The 13685-nt window shown below is 35.0% G+C and overlaps 1 protein-coding gene across 1 annotated transcript; it reads left to right on the top strand.

The window, feature by feature from the left end:
- The first annotated feature begins 1955 nt into the window (after positions 1–1955).
- On the top strand, positions 1956–13285 carry LOC125650617 (cytochrome P450 2U1-like). Its single transcript, XM_056139249.1, has 8 exons — positions 1956–2359; positions 3386–3612; positions 4486–4612; positions 6225–6378; positions 8729–8865; positions 10539–10632; positions 12545–12751; positions 13049–13285. The coding sequence occupies exons 3-8, from the start codon at positions 4529–4531 to the stop codon at positions 13228–13230; spliced, it is 858 nt and encodes a 285-aa protein (XP_055995224.1). The 5' UTR covers positions 1956–2359; positions 3386–3612; positions 4486–4528; the 3' UTR covers positions 13231–13285.
- The last annotated feature ends 400 nt before the right edge of the window (positions 13286–13685 follow it).

The raw sequence follows: 13685 nt of genomic DNA on the forward strand, positions 1-13685 counted from the left end.
TCATTGTAAAATATTTTTGTGATGCCTAATCACTTGCAATTTGATTTAACTTAATTGAATTTGTCATATTTTCTATTTATTTCTGCTTGCAACGAAGGAAATGTATATGTTGTATCGCTTGATTAAGTTGATCTACTAAAGACCAATATGGAGTAACTTTAAATATCTGATCAGAATGTAACAGGCATCGTTATAGGTAGAGTTCTTTGCTTATTTCTCCATAAAAATAGAAATGCGATTTCACAGCATTTTAAGAAATTAACTCGTAGGCCTGGTGGTGCACTCTTTCTGAATATATTTCTATATATAGAGGGGGAAACTATGTAGCTGCGTGAAAGGACCACGAGGAATCAGATTAGGTAATGTACTCATACATTAATTTAAAAAATCAGACTTCTCATTGTGAACGTCTTTGAATCTTCAATGCAAGTGATTGGTTAGGATCAAATTTCCTCTATCTAGTAATTTCTAACATTTACTCCTATACCCGATCAATTTCTAACATTTACTCCTATACCTGATGCAATGTTAATAATTAAAATTTACACAAACAAGCCTAGAAACAGGACAGCGCTAACTGCAGCACGGAATAAAGTGCGTTATTTATTATTATTATCATTTCATTTGCATCCGTTTAAATATAGTATAGGTTTATAATCTGAAAATCAAAATTCAAAATGTTTGGGTTGAAAATACATGTACGTGTATATCGATAATGGGTAGTTCTTGCATTGAAAGATTCATGTTGCACAAAGAATGTCATGAATGTGAATGTAGTTGAAGTAAAAGCAAAATAGTATAGCTGATTTTATTCTACATGTAATAAGACAAAAATTTTCATCTCAGATATGAAGAAATCTAGTACGTATCGTGTAGTATTATTGATGAAGGAAGTGTTACCCTTTTTATTATCATCGCAATTACTTTCCTGTTTATCACAAAATTTCACCTGCAGTAGTCCCATGGGTTGGAATAGGTCCTCAGTACCTCTTGTTTGTCGCAAGAGGCGACTAAATGGGGGTGGTCCTTTGGATGAAACCGCAACCGAGACCACGTGTCAAAGCAGTGTGGCACGATAAAGATCCCTCCCTGCTCAAAGGCCGTAATTCCCGAGCATTTGCCTAAATTTTACAGCCCTTCACCGGCAATGGTGATGTCTCCATATGAGTGTAGAATTCTCGAGCGGGACGTTAAACAATATAAAACCAACCCTCCACACACGGGTATACGTAGTCACAGAACGAGGCAAAAGGCAAAATGTACTGTGTTAGGTATAGCTATAGGGATACCGATAAAAGTTTATCTAGTACTCTCTTTAGAATGATGAAAAAAATATTTTTGAGAGAGAATATTAGTATGGACATGTCCTCCACACCACTTGTCTTCACTAAGCTAATATTTTGTATCTACATTTTTCACATGCTGTAGGTCACATTTATGAGGACGTAATTGTGAGGAATTTTTTTTTGTCCTCATAGTGCAATTCTGTCCTCACAACTTCTGTCCAATGGTTGAAATTTGTCATCACTTAACATGTTTTTACTCTCTCTCTCTCTCTCTCTCTCTCTCTGTCTTTATTCGTGTTATTACGTCAGAAGTTCATATTTTCATGCCTTTTATTCGCGTTATTACGCCTTCAAAACTCATCTTCTGATTGAAATGACCTCAACAGGCTTCATTCTTTAAAACTTAGCGCAACGCAAGCTTTACTTTCCAGCAGAATGTAGTAATTCTATACCCACTCTCTCATTTTGTTCAACGAGACTTACAAAGGAATGGTTTTATTCTGTCCAATTCTATAGATCCTTAAATACGCGACAAGCAGGCTTTATACATTAGATTAGAATGAAACTTTGCAAATCACGATACTTAAAATCACCATCGCAGTATTTTTTATTCTGAATTTAAGAAAATACATAAAACTTACTTAAGCAATCTGTTAGGCTAGAAGACACGTACGAGAATCCATATTTTGCTATTGTTAAAGAAAAACAACAACATGGAAGTGACGATGTCTACGCTGCTATACGAAATTGATTTCACGACGATTTTAGTATTCGTCGCAATATTTATCATAACCAACAACATCGTGACAAATCTTAGAAGACCTTTGCCGGGACCTTGGGCGTGGCCACTGGTGGGAAACCTCCCAAACTTATTGGGCTACAAAAAGAGCTTGATCCACCGCTTCACTTGCGAAAAAAGTATGGAAATATCATGGGCTTAAAATTAGGGCCGATGGATTTGATTTACATTTGTGGATACAGAAATCTGTCAGAGGTTTTCCATAAGAAAACGGAGTTCACTAAATATCGTCCAAACTGGTTGTATGTAGCAACTCGGATGACGGACAGAACAGGTATGGTATTCTAACTAAAAAACCAAAGATTTCTCCAATTGACCTAATTTCTGTGGAAACGAGGGTGTTATTTATATTCGGTCTTTCCTTTCCCCCCAGGAATAGAAAGACCGAATATGAATAACCCCCCTCATTTCCACAGAAATTACAGATTGACCACGCCATGAATTTTATTTCATACGACTGCTGAAATTATATTGCGTGTTAAATATACATAAAAATATATGAATATCTTATATTCTTATTAAAATAAAATGAATTTAATATAGATTATTGTTCAGAGCGTAAGTACATATTCCACTCTTGCATTTTAGTTCACCTGTGCCGAGGGCTCAAGTGAACTTTTCTCATCAAAACTTTCCGTTGTCCGTCGTTGGCGTCGTTGTCTAAACTTTTCACATTTTCATCTCTTCTCCAGAACCACTGGACCAATTTTAACCAAACTTGGCACAAATCATCCTTGGGTGAAGGGATTAAAGTTTGTACAAATGAAGGGCCATGTCCCTTCAAAGGGTAGATAATCACAAAAGTGCAAAAATAGGGTGGGGTCATTTAAAAATATTCTTCTCAAGAACCACTGGACCAGAAAAATTTACATGAACCTTCCTGATAAAGTGGAGGTTCAAGTTTGTAAATATGACACTAGCTGGGGTTAAGGTGAGGCCACAATAAGGAATCATAAAAATCATGGCCCCTGGTTTTAGGGTGGGACCACTATTATATAGGGGATCAAAGTTTTACATATGAAGGGAACCAATTAACTAAATGGCACAAAGCATCCTTGATATGAAAGCCATAACCGTCTTCAAGGACATATGATAATTAGTGAATTTGTAGTCAATATTAATGATTAAGTTTGATAATCAATGAAAAGTTGTTTTTCTGAACCAAGCTGCTTGTATATTGATAGTTTTTACTCAAGCTTGTTTATTGCTAGGAACTGCTTCTCTGGTGAGCGATGTGGCCCATGGGCTGTTTTATTGAGCAGAGCGTAAGTACATTTTCAACTGTTCCTTTTTTGTCTAGGTATCATATGGAGCAATGGTGATCTGAATCATCACATCAGAAAGTTCTCACTCAGCGCACTGAGAGATTTTGGATTAGGAAAAACCTCTCTTGAAGATAGAATTCCTAGAAGAGACACACGTCCTGTCCGACAGTTTGGCGAAAAGTAAAGGATCGCCAGTTGCCTTAGACACATTACTCCCTAAAGCGGTGTCGAATATAATATCGAGTATAGTGTTTGGATCCAGGTAATTTTTAATATAAATCATATTATGTTGGCAATTACTCTCTTTGTTTGCTATGTCATAGAGATGGGGGAATAAAAGTATCAATTTGTCTGTAAAGACAACTCCATGCAAAGACCATCAAGACCACGTACAGTGTACAGGAACTTAGACAAGGCCTACATATACTATGAATAACTGTCGCAGAGCTTAAGCTTGGCTTTGAGTGGCGGATGAGGGGAGGGGGTTATGATACTGATCTGTCGATTCGATCACGTGGTAATTTGCATTATTTACCACGAGTTCAAATCGACTTATTTGCATCACGAACACCCAAATTCAAACAATTTTAGTTATAATTACATTATTACTAATTTATATCTCACCATAATTATAGATTTGATTGAAAATACGAATGTTTTGTAATAACTTTCATTCATAAATAAGAATCAATTGACACGTCATCTCGTCAGCCAAGTGACCCCGGTGACCCTGCCCCTGACCTAGAAGATAAAACTATTATTCAATGTACACATTTAAGACACATACATATTTGAATATTTACATACTTATTTATATTTACATATATTTTTCTATATTTACATGTTTAAAACACATACATATTTATTGTTTAAGACACATAGGGTCTACATATTTATGTCTCAGATTAGTAAATTCATTACCCAAACAAATTCATATGCGGTATTACTACGTGACCCATTGGACTGGACTGCTTCACCACGTTCATCTTGATACCACACCCGTTTCCCCACGAGTATAAAGGTGTGTGATCCCTAAAACAGACGCAATACATATTACGCACTGTACACTATATAATGTAGATCTATGTATTTCACAGATTTGACTATATATAATGTAGATCTATGTATTTCACAGATTTGACTATGATGATGAAGATTTTAAAGGCCTTCTACACAAGATGGATTATATTATACACAATACAAACTACAAATTGGTGGAGAACTACTTTCCATTCCTTGAAAATATTTTACCAAATTCAAAGGTAAAAAAAAAAAAAAGAAATAGCGATTAATAATTAATTACAATGGTCAGGCAGGAGGTACAGTGTAGGTTATTCACTTAATCGAAATAGGCCAAACATGTAGTGTAAGAATGAAATGATTTTGTGTATAAGACAGAACGCCCCACACTGTATGTAGTGTAAGAATGAAATGATTTTGTGTATAAGACAGAACGCCCCACACTGTATGTAGTGTAAGAATGAAATGATTTTGTGTACAGAACGCCCCACACCGTTGTTCTGTCTCTCTAGGAGTTAAGCCAACATTCTATAAAAGTGAGATTATCTTTTTTTCTAAAAACCATATGAAAATTTTCATGTGCAAAAGTAAAACACCATGTTAAGCGTAGTGTTTTGGATACACGCTTTTAAAGCTATAGCTTATCATATTCTACTGAATTATGTATTGTTGTAATTTTCATTTTAAAGAGTTTTCATGAACATTGATTTGGTTTCATTAAACTCCATACATTCGGTCAATAAAATATATCGTATTTTCTGTACCCAACTAGTATGTAGTAGTTACCCAATATGATATTGTTGGTTATGTGCAGATACCCGATGGGTGTGGTCATAATGACACGAGGGAGCGTATGTGCAGATACCCGATGGGTGTGGTCATTATGACCACGCCCATCGGGTATCTGCACATAATCAACAATATTATATGGGGTAAGTGACTTGTACCATAGTTTACTATTATTCATTATATTTTATTATAGCTTTCGGAAGCGCGGTCGCCTGTTTACAATATGATGCCAATTGTTATGTCTTTACATTACACTTTGTACACCATATATTTCTGTTGGTTTTGATATTTTTATTTAACATTTACGCATTCTTCGACTTTTAGTACCGGTTTTGGCTTTAAAGAATTGAAATTTAAAAATTCAAATAAAATTCTAAGAACCCATATTCGTGCATTTTTCTGTTTAAAAATTTAGCAATATATTCAACTGATGATGGTGGTTACTCTTTTGAAAATCCTATTTGATATCCTTCATTCTAATACATATTTTGACTAAATTGGCTGGAAAAACATTTACATGTATATACAATAGATTTTTAAAAAAATGGTGAAACAAAAGAGAGAAAAAAAATATCAAAGAATTGTAAGAAGAAACACAAGTCTGATTCACTCTGTCCGCTAAACAAGTTTATCGCTCAAACGCGTTCTTATCACGTGACTGGGTCTTTTATAAAACTTTTTATAAATGATACCCGTATTTCTACGTACACGTGTTTCTCGACTTGAGGAGAATATGGAAATAGAAAGTCTTTGGGACGAGACCATTGACGATATTATCTTGTATCAAGGTTTAAGTGAGATTCAGTGCGAATATCTATAATGTATTTGGAAAACTAAGTCTGAGTCGTTATCCGTGTTTGATATGTGCAATTTTGATCTGGAGGAACTTCATACAGTGGACAGTGATGTTGGTTGTTTTTTTTTCGAGAATGTGGGCGGGGTTTGAAGAAAAGTGTGGGTTATGTACAGATAACCCACACTTTTAACAAAAGAAAGCACACCAAACTATGGTACAATACCAAGAAAGAAACGGAGAGGTTTACTTCTATGTCTTATTTTCTAAAGGTCCGAAAAATTCTTCAAAAACGAAGCGAATTTCAAGACTACATCAGAAAGCAGATAGCACAGCATAAGGAATCGTTCGACCGTGGAAGCATTCGCGACTTTATTGACCTGTTCATAGATCAGGAATCGAACGAATCGGAGGATGCTCTGACAGGTATCAATTTCGGTCTGCTTTCTTGTTGTAACAGATTTGTGGTGAGTATATGATATCTTGCCTGTTTGTATGTCCTATGCCGGGTCTTCTTCGCTTGCTCTTGTGTAGAAGACTTTGATAATGCTTTACTGTATAGGGACACTAAGTGGCTTTACATTTCTGTTCTCCTCATTTAATTTTTTTTTTAATTTTGGATGATACGCTAATATATTGCTGTAAAATGATATAGATTTTTTTTTATATTTATGCCCCTGAGATCGTAGCTGCAGATCTGTAGCTGTCTGAGGGACATACCAGAGAGCCCACAGATCTGTAGATGTCTGGGGGACAGAGACTTACAAATCTGTCGATGTTTGGGGGGGGGGGGGGACAGAGAGTCCACAGATCTGTAGATGTCTGGGGGACAGAGACTTACAAATCTGTAGATGTTTGGGGGGGGGGGGGGGGCAGAGAGTCCACAGATCTGTAGATGTCTGGGGGACAGAGATTTACAGATCTGTAGATGTCTGGGGGACAGAGATTTACAGATCTGTAGATGTCTGGGGGACAAAGTGCTAACAGATTCTTATGAAAATCCTCGCTTACCGTGTAGTTTTTTGCGTTGATTTAGGCCTTGTATGCTCTATTTTTACATCGCCGTTTCAAATATTTAATATCCAAAACGTTAAACAATATACAATGAATCAATCTAGAGAAGTACATAATCACGGTGGCAAATCACGTGATTTTGGCATGAGCTATTATCCGGAAAGTTAACACAGGGGGAAATTCAAACAAATAAGTTACACGTTTATCAATAACAAATTGTCACTTAAGTTGTATCAACATTTGAGGGTTTTCTCAGGAACAAATCTATACTAAAATGGTAGTTCTACGTGAGATAGGGGCATAGAACATTGACACAGTTTTTTTGTTTACTGTCAAAAACTTTCCGACCGCTAAAAAACTGTCAAAATGGGGTCGAAACTTACTAATTTCTGATTTATTTACTTTACTCTCTTTGTTTATCAGCATTGTGTTATGAGTTGCTCCATACAAAAATGAAAATCAGTTACATTATATGCGCACCTATATTCATAACTATACAGTCGTTTTAGGAAAATATGCTAATCAGTTCAACATATAAACGTAGTGTGTTATCCTGAAGCTTATCAAAACGAGCAATATTCCTAAATTAAGCACAGTTTAGAATTCCGGTAGCTAAATATACATGTATAAGAGAAGAATTGTGGAACAATATATTTTCTGAGGTGGTTTGAATCAAAGCTTCTGCATGGCGCATCGCTGTAATTTTCTGTATTCTTGCGCATCGCTTTAATTTTCTGTAACACTAGAGAGGATATCTATGGAGATCATTTGAATGACCTGTAAAATGTTGTATTGACCGATTTCAAATAGATCACGTCCGTATAGGTTTCATATCAATTTAATCAAGGTTATTTCAGTTACATATAAACATTTCCTATCCATTACTAATTGTATTGAAATTGTTCAGAGCCACGATGTGCTTAGGTCGCATTTAATCTAAATTTGTAAGAACACATCTTTAAAAATATTTTTAAAAAAGGGTTACTGGGGGAAATTATTGGCCCTTTGAGAAGTAAAGTTTTTAAGAATTTTCATTACATTAATTTGTTTATTATTTTGACCGTTGAACGTCCCGTGGAATTCATTTTGTTTTGATTTTATTGTCAATAGTATTTTTACAATTTAAGTTATTGTAGTTAGGTACATGAAGTAGAGCAAAATTGTACAGTAAAAATGGGGAAAAATGTAAAAGTGAAAGAGTAATGATTCAATATTGACGTATGTCTTTAGCAATAAAGAATAATATACATCAAATTTTGTATTTCTAATAAGTAAGAATTACCAATGCAGGCCCAGGATACATTTTTACAAAAGTCAATGTCTGAGAGGTGAATACAAGTATTAATCATTAGGGGCAGAAATGGGTTAAAGATATGAATGAATTCACGATTATGAACATTGCATCATTTGCAAGAGTTTAAAAACTCGAGAGATGAAACATTGATATGATTTGCAAGAGTTGAACAAATCAAGAAATGAAATATGAGCATGATTGGCCGAGGTTAAATAATTAAAGAGTTGACAAATTTTATAATTTTCAATAGATGAATAATTAATCTTATAGGGTTGACACATCAAGAGATGACAATATTTTTGTCCGTAAGAGTTCAATATGTTATGGTTCTAGAAAGATGACGTTATTTACTGCGGGCCTACGTTATAGAGAATTGTAATTGAAATTGCCCGAATTCCCAATAACAAAATACAGTTTTCTTACATTATACTACAAAGGATTGAATATTAGTCTAGTTTTTCTCTGTAGATACGGACCTATTCCAGACGATATTCGATTTGTATGTAGCTGGATCTGAGACCACTGCTACTTCACTTATGTGGATCTTTTTGTTCATGATTAAGTACCCTGAAGTACAGACAAGATGCAGGGAGGATATCAAAAAGGTAGTATTTTGAGCATGACTACTGTTAATGCGCAATTCTCAGCCTCGCCGCTCTACTTTAATTATTATACCATAACTAGAATTAATGTCTTAACAGGTACATGTATATGTGATGTAAATATTCAGTTCATCCGAAGGTTTGATATTTTAATAGATATAAATGATTGTGAATGAATAGCTTGGCATTATAAATTTTCATATGAAGCCAGATGGTTTTTCTATGTAATTTTCGAATTTATTTATTAATTTTTGAGATTTTTTTCCTCTCCATATATGTTTTAGGATTAATTGAGCAACTGACAAATCAAAGAGGGTTGGTGGGGGTTGATACACAGAATGCAATTACTAATACAGGATCAGTTTCTCGATCATCTAAAATGTCAATCTTATACGGCATTGCTGGCAATACAACTATTTGCTAAATCATGTATATAGATATACAGTTATTATCGACACCCGGAAGCTTAAGAATACTAATCTAGCGACATAAACCTAGGCTCTCGATTTCGGAACCCTCGATTAATTCGGATCACTCGTATCCGTTTCATGTTTACGCAACTTCCGTGTCTAGATTTAAACAAGATGACTCGAAACATTTCTTTTTTTATATATATTAAAATACAAAATGGATAGACAACTGTTATCAGCGGATTTTTCAAGTTTTCACTTTTAAAAATCTGTGTTTCCGCTCGACCAGAAACACAGATTTTTAAAAGTGAAAACTTGGCAGAATGGACACTATATCATGTGTGCTACACATGCCTTTACGTACGACATGGACATGAAGTTGGACAGACCGTTGGTATTGCCTATAATCTATCCCACAAAGAATTTGTTTAGAATTACTTAAATTAAAAAAAAACCACAGTTCATCTCAGAAATACTAATAATAGTAAGAAATTCTTTAAATACGGCAATTCTTTTCCTCATTTTTCCATACTGATTGATTCCATGTCGGATAACGTTGCGATGAGGTCAATACAGATAAAACATTGGTATATTCAAGGAGCTATTGGAGGGAAAGATTAGTTGAGATAATAGCAAAAATTAAAGTGTTGTAGAAAGTGTTAAATTGTGATCTTCCATTTGAGAACAAGTTGTTAAATTTGTAGACAGGACCGATTTTTATACTTTGTGATTGTAGTCCTTTGTATTCTGTGGTAATGACGCACGTAGTTAAGCTTTCTTAAACAAAACAAAATGAAACTAGAGACAATATAGTTCGGAGAGAAATATTTATTCATGGTTCAAATTTCCTCCGTTGTTCACATACAGTGTATGGTACATGCAGTGTAATTGATCAAGGTGTTTATAATGAATCTCAAATACTATACTCTATAATATGTATTAAAACATGACTGTAGATTATGGGTACATCCCGTAACATGGGTACATACCATTCAGACAAACTGTCGTTACTGTGTTGCATGCTCTTTGAGATTTCTACTGAAAGATCATTCTAGATCCAATGGTCATAATTGAATCTATGCTGCTTAAGCCTTACAGGCCCATAACTCAGGCGAGCTAAACATTAACCTTTTCCTTGGAACTTGTATTTACTTATACTTTTATTTACAATCTTGCTTAAGTACATGTATGAACCACTTCGACGAGTTGGGAAATTTTCTCATTTACGTTATACATAATGTCCTCTATTTCATTTATAATTTTCAGGTTACCGGAAACAGACAGGTCACATTAAAAGATAGAGACAAACTTCCCTATATAGTGGCGACTGTGAATGAGATCCAGCGACTGAAAATTATCGGTACATGTACATATATATTTGAATCACTTAAGATAAATCGGGTAACTGCCTGACAAGACGATTATAAAAATGTATAGGACCTAACACGGACTACAAATTCACTCGGGGCAATTAATGTAGGTATTCTAGTGCCTAGAGTCAGAAGGTTTAACTGCTGGTATAACGAACAACTGGTGAAGAAGAGTCACTATACCCAGTGTACATCATGTACATTGTATTTCTAAGTCTCGTGTGTGTACATTGTATTTCTAAGTCTCGTGTATGTACATTGTATTTCTAAGTCTCGTGTATGTACATTGTATTTCTAAGTCTCGTGTTTGGTCTAGCCATATTTAAAACAACTTGATACACGTATATGTAGAAGAAGGGGAAAAAAAAGAACCACAGGGGTGCATACATGTACATGTATCACCAAATCGACATGGAAGCATCCTCATGTAACATAGATCGTTGTTTGGTTTTTTATATACGTTTTTTAAATTTTTATTTTTATTCAATCATGTTAAGATTTCACCAGTTGAAGGTGAAGCACCACTTTAGACCTATATATGCTTATCGCTCAGGGGCAGCAGTGAGGGTTCTTGACTTAAACATCCTAACACCTACCGCGACACAATGGACCATCGTTTTCAAGGTCATACCCGAGAGATCCGTGATTCTCACTTCTAAATGACGAATGTTTAAAGAAGAAGCGATCACTACCTATGTTTACGTCCTGGGTAACAATGGTTACAAATGCATCTTTATTCAAAATATAACCCACCAGAACCAGGACGACGCTATTGTCAGGGTAACTGCAGAACTAGCTCTCTGGAAAAATATTGGGACGGATCAGAGATCTCATCTGTCCCAATATTTTTTCGGAGAGTTACACTTATGCAGCTACAGTAGGAGTTTTGTTTTCCGTGCGGTTATATAAGATTTCAAGCTTTCCGTGCGGTTGTTTAGGATTTTAAAAATTATTTTTATAGGTCCTCTCAGAATCCTCCGGGATATGGTTCGTAAAGGTAGCTCCACCTTCACGTGACTTACCAATGTTAATGGCTCAAAGTAGAAAAGCTGTATTGATTTCTACTTAATATAGTTTAATTTAATTAACCAAAGGATTGTATATATTGTCACCTGTTTTAAAGATGTCAGACATACATAAACAGAAGTACCTGAATATGTAAACATCAAGAATTTGTACATTTGCATTAAACATATTTATGAATATATATATATAAAGAATTGGTAAAAATGACAAAATTTTGATTTCAACTGTTTGAAAAATCATACTCGATAAACATAAATAGATTAATGGTGGATATCAGGGGAATAATTGTGTGATAGATGTACAATAGAGGAAAATATCAGCATGAGTTATTGCCCTCGACAACATTTTTAAATATAGATAATCGATTATTTAAGCAAAATATAACTTTTCTAATATCAAATGTTTTACCAAATTTTGTATTATACCCAGCGAATAAAAATCTTTCCCAAAAATATATTTCTATCATGCACAACATTAAAAAGAATTTGCAAAAACCCATGTCATTACATGAGGGTGGAGCTACCTTTAAATTTATGTCTATGTATCAACCTGCGGGCTAGGTGACCCATTGACACAGGGTGGAGATTGATACAATGAATCGTTTCATATACAAATGCTCAGGAGTATTCCGTTAAAGTCATTTTAAATTGCCAAAAAGTACAAGGGCAATAATATGTAAAAATAATATGAAAATATTCTTATGCTTGTTTCTATAGTTTTTTCAGAATATTATCCCCATACCAGGGTGGTGCTCAATAGAATGCTAAAGTTTGAACTACACGTGTCTTAACCTTGTGATACTTTTTATCCGTGTTCCTGAGGTGAGCGGTGTGATCCGTGAATCTCTTGTTTTCTAAATTACAATTGTTCACACAGCTCCAATGGCTGTCCCGAGAACCGCAATGGAGGATATACAGATAGATGGCATAACGATACCAAAACGTTGTACAATGGTGGAAGTTCTCATATCGGCGCATTACGACACTGATTACTGGGTAAACCCCGAGGAGTTCCACCCAGAGAGATTCCTTGATGAGAGCAACTCCATCATTCGTCATGAAGCCTTCATTCCCTTTGGTTTGGGTATGTAATGTGCCTAACATACATTGTTTCCATTTTATAGTGATTTACATGACGGAAGTTACTTGTAAGCATACAGTAATTACCTGAATATAAGGAAATCGCAATTGTAAGGAATGATTTGAAAATCCCCTATCATATTCTTGATAAATCCCTGTAAGAAAAAATATTATTTTATAAAATTTTAAACAGTATGTTTTAAGCTATTCTCGGTTATTAAGGGGTGATATTTATCCCCCGTTTTCAATTTCACATATATTTGTTTATATACAAATGTATGTTGCATAATTTTTCATTTAGGTAAACGAGTGTGTCTTGGTAAGCAGTTAGCAGAGACGGAGATGTTCCTATTTTTTGCAACACTTCTACAGAGATTCCGATTTGAGAACGCTCAGCCCGAAGTTCCTCTGGATATGGATGGAATTAGTCCAGGCGTGACGTACTCACCGAGTCCATACAAAGTCTTGCTGCTGGAAAATTAAAGAATACTCAGTTGGATTTAATGTATATTATGGTTAATAAACAAATACATTCATATCATTTTTATAATTATATTTATAATCATTGTTTTTATACCCCATAATTTGATTAACTATAATCTTTATTCCTGGAATAAAACAAGCTCAGGTACCTACAAGCACATACCATAACTAGACGAACAAAATGCTTCAAATGATGGAGTCTCTCCAAATGAAACGCTTCGGGATTTTCAAAAGAGGTGAAATACCACGGTTTTGCCCTAGATACCTGGCGCTTACGGCTGGAGCAGTGAAAATTCTTTATCGGGACAAACCGTACCGTGATAAGTGCCCCCCCCCCCCATATTAAAGGTATCGCCTGTAAAACTCATCACTTACAGGAGTGGTCATTATACCTATTAGTTTAAACGCCTCTGGTTTGACATGAAGCAAGCTACCGAGATAGGCTCTTCTTACAC

The sequence above is a fragment of the Ostrea edulis genome, chromosome 5 (assembly GCF_947568905.1).
Source record: "Ostrea edulis chromosome 5, xbOstEdul1.1, whole genome shotgun sequence".
NCBI classification, from domain to species: domain Eukaryota; kingdom Metazoa; phylum Mollusca; class Bivalvia; order Ostreida; family Ostreidae; genus Ostrea; species Ostrea edulis.